The sequence below is a fragment of the Anneissia japonica genome, unplaced genomic scaffold (assembly GCF_011630105.1).
Source record: "Anneissia japonica isolate Jap-2015-1 unplaced genomic scaffold, ASM1163010v1 scaffold287835_len3118868_cov185, whole genome shotgun sequence".
Lineage (NCBI taxonomy): Eukaryota > Metazoa > Echinodermata > Crinoidea > Comatulida > Comatulidae > Anneissia > Anneissia japonica.
Genome location: NW_022737223.1, coordinates 2,811,051 through 2,830,797, shown reverse-complemented (window position 1 = coordinate 2,830,797; position 19,747 = coordinate 2,811,051). Strand labels below are relative to the sequence as shown.

The following is a 19,747-nucleotide window of genomic DNA, read 5'->3' as shown; positions in this document are numbered from 1 at the left end:
TATTCTATATATTACTGTATGAATAGAGTATAAGTACTTACTTGAATTAATGATTCCTCAGGAGGTGGAGACATCGGTGGTGTTTCATCCAAATCAGACATATCTTCAGATTCATTTCGTTTTCTTTTCTTACCAGCCTTTAACTTCTTCAAAGCTGCTGTTTTCCTATAAGTCATAGAATATAACATCGTTTAAGAAGCATGAAGAACAACAAATAATACGATCTTACCAGTATACAAATTTGGCCATGTTAATTTCAGTTTTGATAATAAATCTCGATTATTAATTACCTTGAATTTGGGGTAGACATATTGGATCATTTTGAGAGGTTGTTGACAGAATTTTTGAGAGGGAGGTCTTGAAATATTACAAAAAATACCATTTTAAATCTTATTCAAATAGCATGTAAATCCAACAAGTAACCAAAAAACACAGCTGGTAAAAAGATTGGGGCTTGCCATTCAAAAATCAGCATCAGTGACTAAAACAAAAAAATAGACTGTATTCCTATTTTCCACATTATAGCTTTAAAATTTACTTAAATTGACTTATATTGCCAAGGTTATGAGTTAAAGTATACAGCTTCTCTGTACTAAAGTATACATTACTGCTACATTATGGTAATTACTTAGTTTAACAATTAGCGACAGTACGCTGGTTTTGGGATAGTAAATAGTTGATTAAAATGATTTGGAAACGTACTGTGCCAATGACTTTTTCTTAGGCAATACTTCCTTCTTCTCTTTTGGTTGTTTTGGCGGTTTTGGCTCCTTTGGCTTCTTTTCTTTAGGCGTCTTTTGTTTCTTCTCCTTCGACTTTTTAGATTTTTTAGATTGTGACTCAGAGACAGCAGGAAGTTCAATGTTGTCCATAACTTTAGGTATATCGTGATGTCCAGCCATCTTGGCCCGTGCTATAGCTTCCGCTACAATGCGATTCGCTTTGTCTTGCGCCGATTGTTTGTTGGGCTCTTCCTCTTTTGGAGCCAAGGTTTTAAGTTGAGCAAATCTACCTTGTCCCTATAAAAAAAATATTTGTTTTAAGCAGGTTAACAAACCAAAGGTATAAAGACTTGCCTTATCAATTTTAACTTATCAATTTACATTCATAACTTAATGATAAGAACGTACAATTAAAATCAGTTGTTAGTCTTTAGAGTGTCTTTGAGATATCATTATGTAAATAATATGAACATACCTCTCCTTTAACCACCATGATGGATGAATTTGATGTGCCGCTACTTGATGCCGTTGTAGCTGTTTTCTTTCCTGCCAACAGGTGAGGTGGAAGCTTGATTTTCTGAGAGACCAACAGTGTTCTTAACCTCTGCTGGAGTTCCTTGATCTTGCTTACATCGCGCTGCTCTCTTGGTATCTTTTGAATCTTTTGAATTTCTTCACTAATTTTTCTTATTTCATTGGCAACTTCTTTTCCTTGCGTTACTGTTATGACTATTTTACCCGCATTAGATGCTGAAGTTGTGGTTTTTGCCCGCAAGGTAGTATTCACAACTTTAATTGGGGCCGAGCTCGAAATTACTGGTGTGGATGTCAATGAGGTGGATGTCAACGGGGTGGATGTCAGTGTAGTGGACATCAATGAGGCGGATGTCAATGGGGTGGATGTAAGTGTGGCGGATGTCAATATGGTGGATGTAGGTGGTGTGGATGTCAATGGGGTGGATGTGCTAACAATGCTCCCAACAGACACCGCTGCAGGTTGGTTGACATTGTGCATCCGTATTTGAGGACGAATTGTTCCTCCTTGCAAGGCACTGGCGACAGTTGGCTGAGAGCTGATGACAACAGGTTTGGTGGAACTCTGCGTAGCAATAGTTTGAATAATGCCAGAATTTGCCTTGCTAAGGCTCGAGTTCGAAACAATTATAGTATTTGAAGTAGTAGATCTTTGGAGGCTGCCTGCACTAGTCATTACCACTGGTTGAACTTGTCCAACTGTGGACTCGCTCGTAGAACTAGCAGTCTTTAAGTGCAATTGCAAAACACCAGCAGAGTTTGGAATAAGCTGAAGTACCTGGCCTTGCTTTTGGCCTTGGGCTAACTGGATAATCTGTCCTGTCTTTTGACCACTACCAGCTACCTGAACAAGTTGACCAGTCTTTTGGCCAGCACCTTGTATATGTATAACTTGTCCAGCTTTTTGACCAGTACTCTGAGCTAGCTGGAAAACCTGGTTGTTTTTTTGGCCTGTTCCTTGAACCAACTGGAGAACTTTCTTTTGGCCACCAGCTTGAGTAGTTACTAAAGAGTTTGGCTGAAGTTGAAGCACCCGAACACCTGAACTATTAGCCAGGGCTTGTATAGAAGTGGCAACCACTCTTTGACCACCAATGTTCAATATTTGTTGTTTCTGTTGTCCCTGAACAACTGGCTGTCCAACAATTCTAACAGCCTGTTGTGTTTGAGTTGTAACAACTCCTTGAGCGGTGGAAGTCTGCGTCACAGAACTGGGATGTACGATACGAATATTTTGTGGGGTTATTCGGAATGTTTGAGCTAAATTGGACTGTTGGCTGGCATTGCGGACTGGAGATATCTGCAGAGTAGGATTTTGTATTATTCGTCCTATAACCTGTTTCTGTGAGCCTGCTTGCACCACCTGGGATGAGCCTGCTTGAGTTGTTATTAGTCTAATCTGATTGGTCGATTTCACAGGACTCGAGACCTGCGTCCCTTGTATAAGCTGCTGGTTTGGTTGGGCTGAAATTAAACGGATTGTCTGTAGTTGCGGTTGCTGTTGCACAGAGCTCGATGCAGTACTTGGTGTAGACGACTGTTCAGCAGCAACGGCATAATCATGATTTGATACAAATGGAACAGACTGTGTGCTGACCTGACTCTGACTAGTCTGAGCTGCATTCACAAGAAGCTGGCTAGCTTGCAATGTTTGTATTATCTGATTTGGTTGCTGAATTTGTACATTTGAAGAAGGTAGAATACCCTGCAAGGCAACCGTTTGTGCTGGTTGAAGCGGCTGTTTTACAGAAGTTGTTGCCTCCACATTCTCAGCAACATTTTCTACTGGGTTTAGTAACCCTGTTTCAGAATCAAGAAAACTACCCAGTCCGAGTTCATCCATATTGTAGAACGATGTTTCAACTTTCAGTTTTGCTTCTTTCTAACGGAGACAGATTCTTTTTAGTCAACCATGACTCATCTGAAAAAAAATATTTCAGTTCTTCAATTTAATGTCGTGTAAAGATATCAATATTGTTATTAATTTATTAAAGTATGTATATTATCCACATAGTTATAGGAATATATATTTAGAAACCCTTGCTTAATTTGTATTTATAAAAGTATAATGTCTGGGGCCTACTTCTTTAATAAAAGCCTTTGGGCACGGAAGAAAAAAAAAATTTCTAAGAATCTACAAGAAAAAACAGAGCTTCTTGATCAAGATTTAATACATTAATAGTATTCGATTATATGTTCTATTCTGTAGAATTGATGACTAATTTTTTTTAATTTCCTATATGACAGTGTAGATAATTCTTAAGAAAATAAAGACATTCTTTAAAATTAAATGTTCGGAGCATTTATTCAAATCATATTATGGCACATGCATAATTTTGTCAGTGCCATAATAATTACCTATTCCTTTATTCTGTAACTAAATGTGACACATGAACACAAGGAAGTATAAAGAAGTTAGTAGACCACCAACAAAAAGATGCACTTCCTGTAAAATTGAGAAATTTGGAACAGCTATTTAAATATTACATTGTATATTACTCAATACACACTGTTCATTGCAGTACAGAGCAATAAATTAAAGAAATGGATTTATGGTTCTGACATGCCATGCATTAAGATATTTTAAATTTTTGGGCAAGTCAGCTCCACCAATCGACACCCCAGATTAGTTTACAATTTTTGGAACAATATCCACAGTGATAAAATTAAGTGATCATCTGCCGAGATATATTACTAGATATCATCTGGAATGAGTGGTAGCCCAACATAGGCCTACACTTATAAAAATATATTGTGTACTGTAGTTTATTACTCTCCCACACATTGATTTGTATTTTTAATTATCACTCAATCAATAATCAACAACAAAATATATATATATAAAAAAAAAACTGCAACAGAACACAATATTTATTATACTACCCAGCAAGCCTAGGCCTAGTCATAGCCCCAAAAAACAACATTTCATAATTATTGTAAAAATTCCCAAGGGCTAGAGGGTCTCGTTTAACTATAAATGAGGTCATCAGGGTGTCACCATGCTTCAAACAGATTGAAGAAGGTAAACCGTTTTCGTTGACCCTCCTCTAGACCAATCAAAGGAACTAGGCCCTACATATATATAGAAACAAAACCAAAATACACAACGTTGTACGGTAAATAATCTTAAAAAAGGTTTGTAAAATCGAACGCCATTACAACGCCGCCATGACAAAACGGAACAAAGAAGGGTTCAACGTTCGTGCATAATGAACGGAAAACGAGATAGAGCATGTTCACTGTCGCGGTGTGTTCAGCTGGCCGACGACGAAGCTTACCCACCAACATCGGACGAAACCCCCCCACAAGCGTTGAACCTGGGAAACATGATATTACTGACTGGCCTAGAAAAGTAATTGTGAACTGATCCACATTTTAAAAGCCAAATTTTACCGGAAAAAGTACCATTAAACACATAAATACCATAAAATATCTTGTGCAAGATGAAAAATTCCAACCGCATTTCGAGTGAGTTTACGGTCGTTGTAATCTGCCTCGAATGGTTGTTCATCACGGTATACCAAGTTCACAATAAGGAATATTACATTGGCTCTGATTGGCCTAAATAATAATTAACAAAAACAGTATTTTTGATAAATACTATATAGACAGCATATTGTCTATCTAATATATCCAAAATGTCTATGCTTTTATAATTTAGCTACATAGTCTGCATTAATTAGATTAATAATCATTTTCTTGGAGATCAAGAAGCCAACATTTTGAGAAAGCGTCCAATCACAACGCGTCTGTTATAGTGGCTTGGTCTGCAAATTGACCGCTAAACTTAGATAGTCGTACAACAAAGCCGATGAGGGCGATATGGTGATTTTATTTGGTTGGATTATAAAGATTCAAAAATTATATGATTTCGCTAAAACTGAATGTACAACCAGACTTCTTATCTGTAATTGGACATATAATACATACAGTACCATGTGATTACGTGGGTTGTTAAATGTACAAACAAATACTACGTAGGAAATTTTAAGAGACGATAAAACCTATATATATACACATATTAGCATAATACAGGCATATATGTATTTTAATAGGCCTATACTATCGAATTATGAACTAACTCAGTGATATTCATATTACTGTATTCTGTTATAAAAAAAGATGATGAGGTGAAGTATAATAAATACCATGTGATTTTGAAGAGACGATAAGCCAGCCATACATACATAAGTCTATAGGCCTATTAGACTAACATGTTTGTCAATCGTGGTGTTAGACACACAATTAGTACAAAAAAATAGTCAGGGATAAAAATCCACATACAAATAAACAAGAGGTTAGGCCTACTACAACCTGAAAAAAATACAAATATAAAAATGACGCCAATTGGCCATGGTATGTGATCAAAGACGCGTGTCACAATTTCGTCAAAACACTGACCTGTGCATTGGTCCGATGATTAACGTTTCATAACAATTGATATTTGTCGATTACTATGAAACTGAAAGAAAGAAATCCAGAGCAACCGATTTTCAATCTATCGACAGATTCTATATTTCAAGCTAACAAACCATGGTTATCCGAAAATGAATTTCTAACAAAAAGTAAAAAGAGAGTTCTGATTATCTGATACCTGATACGTATGGATCAACTGCATTGCCGTAAATGGAAGCAGATTGAACATTGATATGATATTGTGGCAGAAAGGAGGGAATAGCATACAGGGGTGACGCCAGCAGGGGCCCGTGGGAGAGCTTCCCCCACCCCCGTCATGTCAGGTAGAAACCCATAATTCGTCGGGATGGCAAAAATTATGTATGCCCTATGGGGGAAAATCCTGGCGCCACCCCTGATAGCGTGGCCTAATGAAAAGGGGTTAAGTTAAGTTAAGTCAGTACAGTATCGAATTGGACGTTCAATCATACTACTGATTTACGTCCACATAGTTAACTACAATATTTTGTGCCAAAATTGTATTGTTGTGTGTAACTTCTTGACCATAATAGCAATTTGAGTAAACAACCGAACCAAACAATAATAATTACAAAAAGTAAACATTCGCATTGTTGTACTTTGCGTCTCGTTGTGTGTGCCCCTTCTGGACCATGATCTAGGATTGCTGTTTGTTTTTCTTTATACGCAATAAAATTACTCATTTTTTTATGACAGTTAATTGTGACAAAACTGGGCCTCTCCCATCAAAACACACACCTCACTCCCAGACTACGCTACCGTACTGTCATATCTAACACAAGAAAATATAGCCTACATAGTAAACATGAAGTTTGAACCACCGTCGCCCCCCGTTGCCACCGACCCAGTCGCCGACGATTTCACTCGCCGCCGTCGTCATTATACTGCGGCGGATGCAGGATTAGGCGGTGAGTGAGAATCCACACCACCGTCAGGTTGGGGAAGAGTTAAGAAAATTTTGAGAATATGGAACTCAAGGTGCCCGGAAATTGCACTCTCATACTTTTAAAATCTTACCTGTACTATATTTTTAATGAAAAATTAATATATCAACAATAGGCCTACAATAGGCCTACAACCTGCGACCGCACCGTCTGCACTTATTTAGAGAAAAATTTTGTCGTGCATTTGAAGTATTGGAATTGGTTTTTATTTTTTAATATTTTGGGACAAATAGATAATTTTTTAATGTTTGTGATTCGTCTGTAGACTATTGCAATTAAATGAGTTATTCCGTACTGAACAATATAAATTTGAAGCGATTATAACATCAACGATTGGCAAATAAAGCAATATCGCCCCCTACCGTTGAAATCTAACCAGCGTCTGGACTCTAATAAGTTTTCTCCCATGACTGCGATAAGCGATTACTCTTGTTCCGTGCTCAAGTAACTTCCGATATATAGCAACTTGTTACTATTAGCTGTTTATTGTTGTTGTCGTAGTGCTGAGAATAGGTCGATTGATATGGCGCTCTGTCGCCACAGTGACTCACATAAACCAATGGAGTTCAAAGAAAACGACCAAGCTGCTAAGGTTCTAGAAAAATTACGCCAATATAGAAACGATGACAAATATTGTGATATGGTGCTGCAAGTTGAAGGGAAAGAATTTAAGGCGCACAGGAATGTTCTGGCCGCCTGTAGCCCCTACTTCGACACAATGTGCAATAGTGGTTGGGAAGAGGACAGGCGGAGGGCTGCCGTTATCGAAGGCACCACGGCCGACGCCATGGAACACATTTTGAACTATATGTATACTGGAAGTATATCTTTAAATTCAGACAATGTCCATTGTATATTAGAAGGTGCTGACCATTTTCTCATGACAAATCTTAAACAGCATTGTCTGCATTTTTTGGACCGCCATTTGAATTCTTCGAACTGTTTAGTGGTCAAAGGTCTGTCCTACTTGTATGGATTTGAACAATTGCTTGAAAAGTCCAGTAAGTTCATTAGGAACAATTTTAAACAAGTCGTAACCGATTCAGTTGATGATTTAGTTCGGCTGCAGTTTGAACAGATATTAGAATTAGTATCTGATGAGAAAGTCCGAGTAAAAATGGAAGAAACAATTTATAACACCATTTTAAAATGGGTTAAACATGACAGCAACTCCAGAAAGCAATATTTTGCACCACTTCTGAAACATGTGCGGCTTGCTCAGTTGAATCGGACTTTTCTCATAAAGAATGTCGAAAAAGAGGAGTTGGTTCTTGCGAGTCAGGACTGTAGAGATTTGGTTGCTGATGCAAAGAGGCAAACAGATACTACACGCACAAGTTATTGCGGGGACAGTCCTGTGCTGAAACCTCGCAAAGGAAAATTAACAGATGTTGTCGTGATCACAGGTGGTGTTTCCGATCTGGGTCCATCTCATTACTGTTATGTGTACATTTTACACGAGAATAGGTGGACTCATCTGCCGGACTTGCCAATTAACGAATTGCGTTTTCATGCAAGCGCTGTTCTTGATGGAAAAATGTACATTGCTGGTGGAACAAGCAGTGGGCTTATATCCAGTAGAGTGCATTGTTACGATACAAACACAAACTGTTGGTATAATGTGGAAAGTTTGCAGACGCCTCGGGAGTATTTATCGCTAGTGGCGTGTAATGGACGTCTGTATGCAATGGGTGGGATCAAGTGGGATAGGGTGTTACAAACTGTTGAATGCTTTGATCCAGAAATGGAGGAATGGAAAAGCGCAACACCAATGACCAAAGGTCGCTATGGCATGCATATGGCCGTGTTAGATGACCGTTACATTTATGCAATTGGGGGTAGGGATGAACACCGTAGACCCGTTCCGTCAGTTGAACGTTACGACACAGAGACGGACACATGGTTCCAGCTACCATCTATACCCCTAGATAGAGACAATTTCTGGGATTTTCCAGTCGTTGAAGCCCATAAAGGCAAGATATATGTCACCGATCTATCAACGAAAGAATTGTGTCTAAATCCGGAACGAAACACATGGACAGAGCAAAGTTCATTCCATTATGGAAAATTACCGGAAAGGAAGTGCTTCCAGTACTGTGCATGGAACCGGAACGTGCTGGTCTTTGGTGGGTCGGGAAGTGAACGGACTATTAGCTCAACCGTCCCAGAAGCGTGTATTTATGACCGCGTTCATGGACTATGGAGTAGCATTCGACCTCCACCAGCATCGACATTGGGCTCATCTTGTGTCATACTCCAAGTTCCATACGAATTTCTTGGTGACTAGATGGGGTGCTGACAATATTTTAATTGGTAAGTTTATTTTAATACTCTTAACCATATTTTCTTGAAACGATTGGGTATGATTTTTTTTTTAGTTTCAGAGAAATGTGAATGATAAAGAGTGAGTCAGCTTCTGTTTCTTATTTTTTTTTTTTTTATGGATTTGATTTATCAACTTTTAGATTATTTATCTCAATTGATTAATATCCCACTAAGCCGCATTTGCTTTGTAACACAGTTTCTTTGGAGATGACTGATAATTTTTTTCAAAGGAACAGAGGGGTCCTATATTAATCCTTCTGTCGTAGAAAAATCCTGAGCTATTCATACCACGATTGGCTGTAATTGTTGATATACTGTATAACTTGACTTTGCAGAAAGCTACTATTATTCAGCTATTGATGCAAACAGTTGTTTTGACATTAATGCAAAACATTGCAATCTCTTATATTTTTTTCCAGAATATACACCCATACCACTTACTGTAAATCCTACAGGCTTCAAATCCCACCAGTGTAAAATCCTAGAGGATTTAAATCCCACAGGTTGTCGGGTGTTTTAATCCCAAATCCACTATTGGAATTTTAATGAGGACACAACCTAAGTATGATAGTACAAATGTCACTCCAAAAATTTTTTTCTCTGTTTTACTGTTATTTAAGCATCATCAGCTTGAGTAATACTTATACATACCTATAATACATTTTAACAATGATATATACTACAAGAATACCAGAAATCCTAATTTAATAATTTGTTTAAATATGGTATTGTCCACAATAATTTGAAAATTTGCTATTTTTACACCAGTCATAAACCAATTCCCAATTCTGAATTGATGTTATTGTCCAAATCCTATCAGTACATATGATAACATAAAATCAGAATTACGAATTAGATTAAAATAGCTCTAATCTGGTGCCTAATTATTAAATCTTTGCAGTTATTATATGGACAAAAGTACTAATTAAATTGTTATTAGCTTAATAAATATTGGTATAGACCAAGTACAATATACTCTACAGAATAAATAGTATTGTTACTGTATATGTTGTAACCTCAGTTGGTATCGTTTAAATCAAATTATATACGCAACATTCTCGTTGTTTCCGTTGCCATTTCCAATGTTACAGCACCACGTCAATGATTCATACTTTTAATGTGCAAATTCCTTATGATATTTTAAACTCTGGTTTGATGTAAAACAATGTTTTATTGTATTGAACGCATTCCAAAATGAAAACCAACTTCTGTTTGCGAATCTCTCGGTACTACTAGTGTCGACAACCGAGACCACATCAAAGGTTTTTGCAGACTAGAAATAAAAAAAAACAAAAAACCGCTAAGTGATTTTATTACATATTTCATCTAAATGAGACTGTGTCAAAATAAACTACATAATTGGCCGTGATCTACCATGGGAATATAGGTATTTCATCTGTTACATTATAATTCGCTTTTAGGACTTTAAGTGCTTGATATATAGTCAATTATCACTTGGCAATCATTAAACTTTGAAAATTTGCATAGAGTTTCATATTGAGCGTGCCATAAATTATTTTATAGCTTTATGCTATGATTCATTTGTAATGTTATATTGTACAAGTAGGTGCTATTTCAATTTGATTTTTTTTTAGTAACACTAATTAGTAATTTATAAATTATATTTAAATAATCTTACTTTGTTATATGTTTTTTTTTTAAATTGGTAATATTATAGTAGTTTGCATATTCAGATCTGTACAGTAAATTATTTTGTAGGGTCATGGTATAATTAATTTGTAATGTTATATTGTTCTATTGTAGGTGCTTATTTCAATTGGACTGTAATACTAATTATTAATTTATAAATTTTTAGTAATATTATGGTATCTAATTATATTTGTTTTTTATTTTTTAGTATTACTATGGTTGTTTTGATTACAGTAGTTGTTTATATTCCATAATTTAATTATGGTAGATTATCATTTTTGTGGGAGTGGTTGGTACAGTGGTTGCATTAATTGTTTGTGACAATATTGTTGATATAGTATTCACTCAGACATTTGTTATTTATAATTTAAAATAGAATAAACATAAAGTATAAATTAAAGAAATATGGATTTAAGTTATTATTCAACATTTGCCTATTTAATTTTTATCAAAACAGTGTTAGTACTGTAATACTCTGAAATGTTCCCATAGAGTTACGACAGACTATTTAATAGCTTTGCTGTGTACAAAAACTATACAGAAAAAAAATCTCTGACTATTAATCTACTGAAAAGAATTGAACATTTTGACTTGTCTGCGTATTTAGTACATTAATATCCCGACAAGAAGATGAATGGCCGCAGTCACCACTGCTTAGTCGACCACTTACTATCCAGTTTGATTTCAATGATATATTATCATCAGCATCAGATACATGGTTTTCCCAGTAATATTTGCATCATCACCGAGTGGAAACAACACACAGAGCCATTATATATTGTGATGATAGACTAACAGACTTGACCCGCATTACAAGTTAGTCCCGTGAAATATTACTGGCCATGTGCGACATACAGTACCACAGCCAGTCGTAGAGCCAAAAAAATCATGATTTTTACATTTCTTGGGCATTGAATTATGTATGAATGCTTTGAAAAATTCATTACATCTATTAACAGTCGCACAAATTATTTGTAAATTGTATTCAGTGCAATTTATTTACGAGCCCGCATTTATTTTCCATTTATTTCTTGTAGATGACATGCTTTAAAGTAGCAGGGCATCATCACTTGATTGTTCTGATTGTTGTATTGTGTTAATAAAAAGAATAATATTATTGATCGTTATACAGTAAATATGAGGGTCATGTAAATAAGAGTCACACTTGGTCTAATGTCCCAGTGAATGGAGTCCAGGCCAGTCTTGTGCTACGTATAGCGTTAGTCATATTTTGTGTTTACTTATAACAAATACTGTAGAGCCATCAACCCATTCTATTCAGTCCGTGGATGGACAGTAAGAATTACAATCATTTAATGGTACTACAATAGCCTTTGTTGTTATTAAGTCAGTAGTCATGATATCCGATATGTTAACCATGGTTTACAAAAAAAAAATCGCTGTATACAGCATTTTCTGCTCTGCAATCGTTAAACTAAAGTAGTTGGCCCTGATATAATTATAAAGTATCTTCTATTTTGTTGACAAATGAGCATGTCCAAAAGCTGTCGGTGGAAGCAACATATATGTGGATAGCAATTTTATGAAAGCCAGGTGTTAGGGCCTGTATTCAGTCCGCTTTTGCAGTACATGGTGACAACATGAAACCATACTCAAGAACAAGATCGAATGTGCTTCCAATTGCTTTCATACAGGTTGGAAACCTACCCTGACTTTTAGGCCTGGTATATTTTCTACTGTTTATGTTTTTCTTGATACCTGGCTAGCTGCCAAGTACACATATCATTCTAGACTTTGACCTTGATTGACAGTATCCCATAATCCCTCAATTATAGGCCAAGTATATCTTTTGACCCAAGGGTTTTAAAAATCTGGTAGTGTATAAAAAGTTTTAGCCTGTTATGAAATCAGCTCATATGTTTTAAACTCATTCCTGGGTATTAGCCAGTTGTTGTTTATTCGGTAATTCACAAATTCACGTTACATCTAATTGGAAATACCAGGATAACCCTTAAATTTTTTTTGTAGTGCAAAAAGTGGAAAACTCAAAAAAATATTCAACTTCAAAATTATAACGTAAAGGAGTATTCTTTTCCACTGGACAGGATGAATAATATTACCTGTATTCACAAACGCACCTTCAATTTTTTTCTTAATTGGGCTCTCCATTCCATCTGCTTTGCCAATCATGGTACTATTTGCAAAATAAACAGTCAACAAAGGAGAAAAGAAAAATACACAAACGTTGTATAGGTCATGTAGGGTTCAAATACATTTTTTTTTAAATGCCAACAGTTTTAGGTTTTAAATTATAAAAATGGTAAATTTTGTTTGTAGAAGATTGTAAAGTTATATGGGATATCTACTTTTCATATTTTATATTACGATGGCAGATCCAGGATGTCTTACTAGGAGGTTGAAGGGACAATCATTGGACCTACATGACAGTAGGGAGGGGTGGGGATGGGATTGGGATGCATGTTCCCTTACTTATTGTTGTGGGAGGGGGGGTGGCCCGCTACAGTATGTCTCTGGAATGTCTCTGGTATGCCAAAAATAAATTGGTAGCAAACAAGAAGCTTTTTTGCCTTACTTGTTTTCATAATAAAATTATAGGCCTACTATATTTTTTTATATTTGTTTTGCATAGGCTTTCTCCATATAATTGCACATTTTTTTTTATCAATACTTTAGACAAGAAACCTTTCTTAATTCATAATGTAGATAACCTTTTACAAGTATGTATTTGAAGAAAGGACTCGAGACTTAATATCATCAATCTAATGGGAAATGACACAAATTATGATCAATTGATTCAGATAATGTTACACATTAAGGATTCAGTCAGATAAACTTGGCATTCATCCTGAAAGGTATATAGCACAACTATACACTGTATTTGTTTTATGATTTTATGTGCTAAATTTGCCAAAAAAATAAACAGCTCAATATATAAAATTTCTGTTGTATTCATAAGTTTTTAACTCTGATAAAAAATCCTTGATTTGATTGTATTGAAGATTTATTATGTTTTTATCTTTCTAATGCGGTACAGATGATGATTTTATTAGAAAGAGATGCATGCTCGATAAAAAACATGTTTAAAGAGGAAGGGATGTTGTTTTAATGTAAATACCTCATAACTCATATGTAGGTTAAATTAAGGTTATTTGTAACAACTTGTTTCTTAACGCTGTTGTGCTGTTCTTTTTGTTGCTTCGTTGTTTATGTAGGCATATATTGAGCACAAGGACAAGTACCATTTTACAGCTCATTCTTTCTTCACCATTGACTGATTTATAATAGCTTAAAGGAACCTACAAATACAGCATATTGTAATTTTAAAAGCTTAGTAAATTTATAGGGACTACTGCTGTATATAGATACTGTACTTACACTCAATCAATATGTTTTGTTTTATGGGAAAATATAAATTAATAATTTAACTATTTTCATGCCTGCTATAGTATCCCATTGACTTATTTATAGTAGCTTAATGGATATTTTATATATAACAGTATTATTTAAAGGGATTTATGTATAAACTTCAACCAATGTAAACCTGAACTATAAGGACAAATTTAAAGGGACTTCTAAATATAGTATAAAATTTAACCATTAAACCTGAACAAACAGAAACAATTTAAAGTGACTTAACAATATACTGTATATTGTATTCAATTTTACTAAAATTACCTTATTTTCATCCAGGAAAAAAAAAGTAAACCTATTTTCAACTCATTCTTCTACGCCATTGACTGACTGACTTTGTTAGAAAGGTGAAATTAAGTAGTTCCAACTTGCTTTTTAAGTAGATTTAAATGATATATTTTATTTCATGCATACAGTAGGTAAACCTTGTATTCAGTCAGGTTTATTATTGTACACTTGTACGCTGACATTTTTAGAAACATCAATTATAAAATAATGCTGTAAGACTAGTTTACAAAATGTAAGCGTCATATCATTAAGCATAATAACTTAAAAAAGTGTGCTTTTTACTTACAGTATAACAAGTTAATTTTAGTCCTTTTCATATTTTATGACAAATATAACAGGTGAAATGATTTTAGGAATGCATTGGTACAATAACTGTGTTTTATTCTGACTGTTGTCTTGTAGTGCACAGTAACCAAACTCAAGTCCATAAATGCTAGCTCTATGATTGTTGTTATTTTATATGATGACCTTTCTTGTGTCTTATGATATTTGACACTGTCAGTGTTTTGTACACTGCTACTATTCAAATTTATAGCCATCCATCAATTAATTACTAACTGTATAAACTTGATATTGTACAGTAGTATAATTTTCCAGGTAGTATAGCATATAATAAATGATAATGAATATGTTTATTAATAATAATAATAAGATGACGACAAGAAGACGACAGTGTTGATGCGTACGGTGTTGACATTGACATCAAGGATGAAGACGGTGGTGAGGTTGTCAAAAAGGAGGAGAACGACAACCGTCGCTACGGTAATAATTAAAATGATAATTATATAATAAACAAAAACGATGGTAAATAAGAATAAGAATAAAGAAGGTGATTATTATGGTGATGATAAAGATAAGCAAAATGAAGATGGTGATAATAGGCCTAATGAAGGATGAATATTTCTGTGTCATGTGCTTAAGATAAAGATACATTTATTTGTCAATGTGTTCAACTTTTGTTTCCAGATGCTTTCAACAGATACATTAACACAAATAAAATCTTAAACTACTGTACAACACATAAATCAAGACAGTATTATGCATGCTCACATGCCCAGTGTGTGTTTTTTAAAAATTTTCGTACTTTAGCTATCGTTACATTTTTTCTCAATTGGCAATAAAAATCCTCATTAACCATTATGAAAAATTGTTTAGCATGCTTAGCTTCAATCTCAGACTTACTGATACAGTGCCCTATTTCTTTTGACTCGTATGGTAGAGAGTAGCGTATTCAATATCTTCCAAACGTTTAATTCTCGTCTGCTCCAAATGAATGTTGGTTTCCAAAGTATCCCTTGAGGAACATTATATGCAGTTTATTAGTATAACTGCTCAGCTATGTTATTATTTATTAATAGATATCTGTATTAATATTTAAAGAAAAATACTTGTAGTTAAGTACTGCAGTGTAGTTAGTTACTATACAGTGGAATGTGATTTAGACCATTGATACCGCCCTAATTTGATGTTTTTAGATGAAAGTAAGCTATTGTATTTTGTGAACAAATGAATGCCATTTATTCTCTGTCATCTGTTCCTAACTTTTTATATCAAAATTATGTTTGAAGTAATGATAATACACAGTACTAATACTACTAAATTAGTGTTTTTGCTATATTTTCAAGGTTTGGGAAGGATTTATTTTAAGTTTTTCATATTTACCAACTCAGATAGGACATATTTTTCTGCAAGAAATTGGCTAAATTATTATTTACTCAAAATATGTAAAAAAATAAAAACAAAACAGAAAATAAATGGACTCTGCAAAAGAGGATGTACAGCAGTATTTTTTCTGTTTTACTAGTTTTTTTCTTCCCAATTTCTTAATTTTGTTTGCTTTATATTGTTTATTGATTTTTTTGTTATTATGACATAGTTATACATGTAGTAATTTAACTACGGTACCATTTGTAACTTCACAGTCCAATTCGTTTTTGTTATTTATTTAGAATTGATACTATAATCATTCAAGTACAATAGCTATTACCATCTTGTATCTATTTGTATACTATTGATTTTGCCCAGAGCTCTCTGAATAAAACTATTGACGTCAATTTGTTATATATTTAAACTGTTTTTTGCCCTTAAAATAACAACTTGATTCTACAAACAAGCCTGTTTTAATATTAATTTAACAAAATCGGTCAGCTAATGCTCATGTTTTCCCCAGTAGAATTATTTCTTGTACAAAATTCAAACATCTGTGCATCTCAAATAGTTAATAACTAGAGGCATGTGTTTCAAAGTTTTGGTTTTAAAAAATCTACATGGTTTTAGTTGGCTTAGCATCTTGCTGTTTTGACTGATCTGGCATGCTGTCTCTATGAGCTTGCTAATACCACTGAGCAAACTGTGTTCTTGAACTTCTCACATGGGCCCTCTATTCAAGCATAGCTAGCCTCAACAAGGACAAGGTCAATCAATTTTTAGATTAAATCAACATTTTTTTTGACAAAATTACCCAGTATCTACCACACCATTCAGAGAAATGTCATTCCTAACATTTTCTATGGTTTCTTACAACATGTACTGGTAATAAACACCTTCATATATGATATAGGCCTGCTCGTGGGGAATTTACATTCAATTTTCGATATTGTGTTTCGGTTGACTTCACTGGATTCAAAAGTCCAGAAGGATAATTTTAACTGGCTTTATTTGAGGTGAAGGTTAGTACATATAAATAATGCACCTGCATTCTAAAGTAGGACCATGAATCACAGAAAGCCTGATTACAGAGTCTTATATAGTGTTCTTTTTAAACAGCTTTGGTTGTACACTACTAGTCTACAGGACTGTAGTAAACAAACCGTGACCTGAATGTTTTATACATACTTTTGTTATTTTAAGGATTTATGGTGGTAATAAAGAAATGATGAGATTATCATTGAAATAAATAGCCATGCTTCATGATTGTAAGTTAACAGATTCACTGTAAAAAATTACAGTTTATTATAGTAATTACATGGGACAGCTCCAAGTTTGTTGTTTTTTTATTGAGTTCATTCACTGTACTGTATTTAACAAAAACAGAAGCACCAAACAACAAGTTCAATAATCTATAGTAATTGAGACAAACAACAAAAGAAAATGAGCTTGTTTCTATGTATGAAAAACAAAGCAGGTATCACTGAAGATTCATATGAACAAATTGATTTATTGATTGATTAATTCACTAATATAAACATAAATATAATTAATAATAATATACAGGCAAATGAGTGACTAGAATAACATAAGAAATGACAAATATCAGCCCTTTATAACTAACTATACTATTTATTCGTCCACTGTGTGGACTTCATCAGGCGAATGTACAAATCTATCCTATTCATAGATGTACAATAAGGATGACCCACTAAGTCCAAAGACTGGTTTCCAGTGGGTTCCTTCTGGTGGTTAATTGTGCAGTACACAGGGAGACAATTCCAACTCTTTGGCAGAGAATGTACTGCGTTGTTTTAACGTGCACATGGGCCATATTGCACATGTAACCAACGGCTTAAACATCTCATCCGAAAGACGGTGCGCTATCGTAACTTGTATTTCAGTCCTACAGCTGAAACACAAGGACAGCAGTGATGGGAATTGAACCGGGGACCTGTAATATACATCATATCAGAGATAATGAGAGAATAACATGAAAATATAGGTTTCCAATGTGATCTTCAATGAAAAATTAACTTTTTATAAAATGTTCCTGTTTAGATTTTGATTGCTTCAGTGGCATGTCAAACTGAAGCTTAGCTGATATACAGCACCTCCTTAAATTTCGCAGTAAGGTCACATTTTTTTTAAATAAGAAAAATGCAATTAAATAGTACATAAAATGGATTTATAATCAAAAGTATATTTGAATATTGTAAATTATGTGGATCAGTTTAGAATATTGTGGCATAAAATGTATGAGACTCAGTTTTGTATTTCATTTTTTCATCAATTTTATAATAACTAGAATTCTTCTGAATGTGCTCTTACTTTCTTAAATAACTACAATGATTATGGAATAATTGGTATATAAAACATGATTTATAATCAAAAATTATAATTTGAATATTCTAAATTATGTGAATCATAAGAATATTGTGGCATAAAATGTATGAGACTTAGTTTTGTATTTCATTTTTTTTTATGTAGTTAACATTTTTTCATCAAGTTTATAATAACTTGAATTCTTCTGATGATATGATATAAAAACATTAACCAAACATACTTTCTTATTATAGCTTGTAAACTTCAATAATTTATATGATTATTGTCACTTTTGATTTGAAGTGATCAAATTGCAATAAAAAACTCTGAAACATGATAATAATAATTTTGCCAATGTGCTTTTACTTTCTTAAATAACTACAATGATTATGTAAGTATCATGTTGCCAACATTTTCAAAGTTTCACATTACTTTATGGAACTCTGTATTGGATTTATACAATAGATAATCTAGAATTATTATACAATACAGGCTGATACAATGTAATTTATTCGTACACAGTAAATCCTTATTAGATCTACAACTATTATAGATAATTAGGTTAATAAATGTGTAGTATAATGTTCATACAGTATGCCAGCATCTTTTCACTTTAACAATAAGCCATCTTTATGTACTCGTCTAATGTCAAATGTCAGTGCATAATTTGCTCTGAATGTTAACCATCTGCACTTTATGATAATAATAATAATAATAATAATAATAATAATAAATAATAATAAATAATTAATAATAATAATAATAATAATAATAATAATAATAATAGAAATAATAAATAATTGCTTCAAAGCAACCAATTCATATTCTTGACAGCAATTTGACCTCTGAAAGGTCATTGTTTGTCAAAAAACAAGGGCCTAAGACAACTGAAAAGCGGAGTTTCCTTCTTTCGTTCTGCCGGGTAAAATCAATTACTTTAGGCGACCTTTGTAGACTAACCAACACGTACCAATGTCCACATGTAGACTAGCTAGGATGATATAGACCTAGCCTTGAAGGGACGAAGGTCCCAATGAAAAACAACGTCGCTCCTTGATAGCTAACATTGTCTATTTAACATCACAATAATTCATTATTAGACCTATAGTTGTTTTTTGAATTGTACTCCACAAATCTCAGCTGATACCTTGCACAACTCGAGTAACGTCTCGTATCTATTGTCGTGACGTCATGGCTGGCTGGCTCACACTTGCGCTGTCTCGCACTTGTGATCAAATAACACACTGGCTCGCACTTTGGCAACACTATTTGGCAGTCAACTCGCCCCTAGAAAACCCGCCCTTGGAAAATTGCCCCATAAAAAATGTACACTTCCTAGACCATGCAGTCTTCAAAATAAAAATTGTAACCTTTGGTAATCAACTACATTTTCCACATACATAGAAATTTTTGAAACTTTATTAAAAAAAAAAACCTAAACCATAATTCACCACTATAGACAATTTTTGACAAAAATGAAAAATT

The 19,747-nt window shown here is 34.1% G+C and overlaps 2 protein-coding genes across 5 annotated transcripts in view; one reads left to right on the top strand and one right to left on the bottom strand.

The window, feature by feature from the left end:
- The window catches only part of LOC117117177 (chromodomain-helicase-DNA-binding protein 8-like), a 35,448-nt gene extending 30,635 nt beyond the window's left edge, over positions 1-4,813 (bottom strand). Inside the window, exons 1-4 of the mRNA XM_033261396.1 lie at positions 4,680-4,813; positions 1,198-3,177; positions 703-1,019; positions 42-165 (exon numbers count right to left, since the gene is read on the bottom strand). Of these exons, the coding sequence (XP_033117287.1) occupies positions 42-165; positions 703-1,019; positions 1,198-3,099 (2,343 nt within the window). The 5' untranslated portion in view covers positions 3,100-3,177; positions 4,680-4,813. The remainder of the gene's footprint in view (positions 1-41; positions 166-702; positions 1,020-1,197; positions 3,178-4,679) is intronic.
- A 2,237-nt stretch (positions 4,814-7,050) lies between these two features.
- LOC117117203 (kelch-like protein 11) overlaps positions 7,051-19,747 on the top strand; it is a 33,962-nt gene continuing 21,265 nt past the window's right edge. For 3 of the 4 annotated variants that reach the window (XR_004446867.1, XR_004446866.1, XM_033261430.1), the window contains exon 1: positions 7,051-8,947. Coding sequence is in view for 2 of the 4 variants with exons in the window: in XM_033261430.1 (XP_033117321.1) it covers positions 7,158-8,921 (1,764 nt within the window). In the remaining 2 variants the exon portion in view is untranslated. Of the gene's footprint in view, positions 8,948-9,378; positions 11,124-19,747 lie in introns of those variants that run through there. The other variant, XM_033261431.1, reaches the window with a different exon arrangement.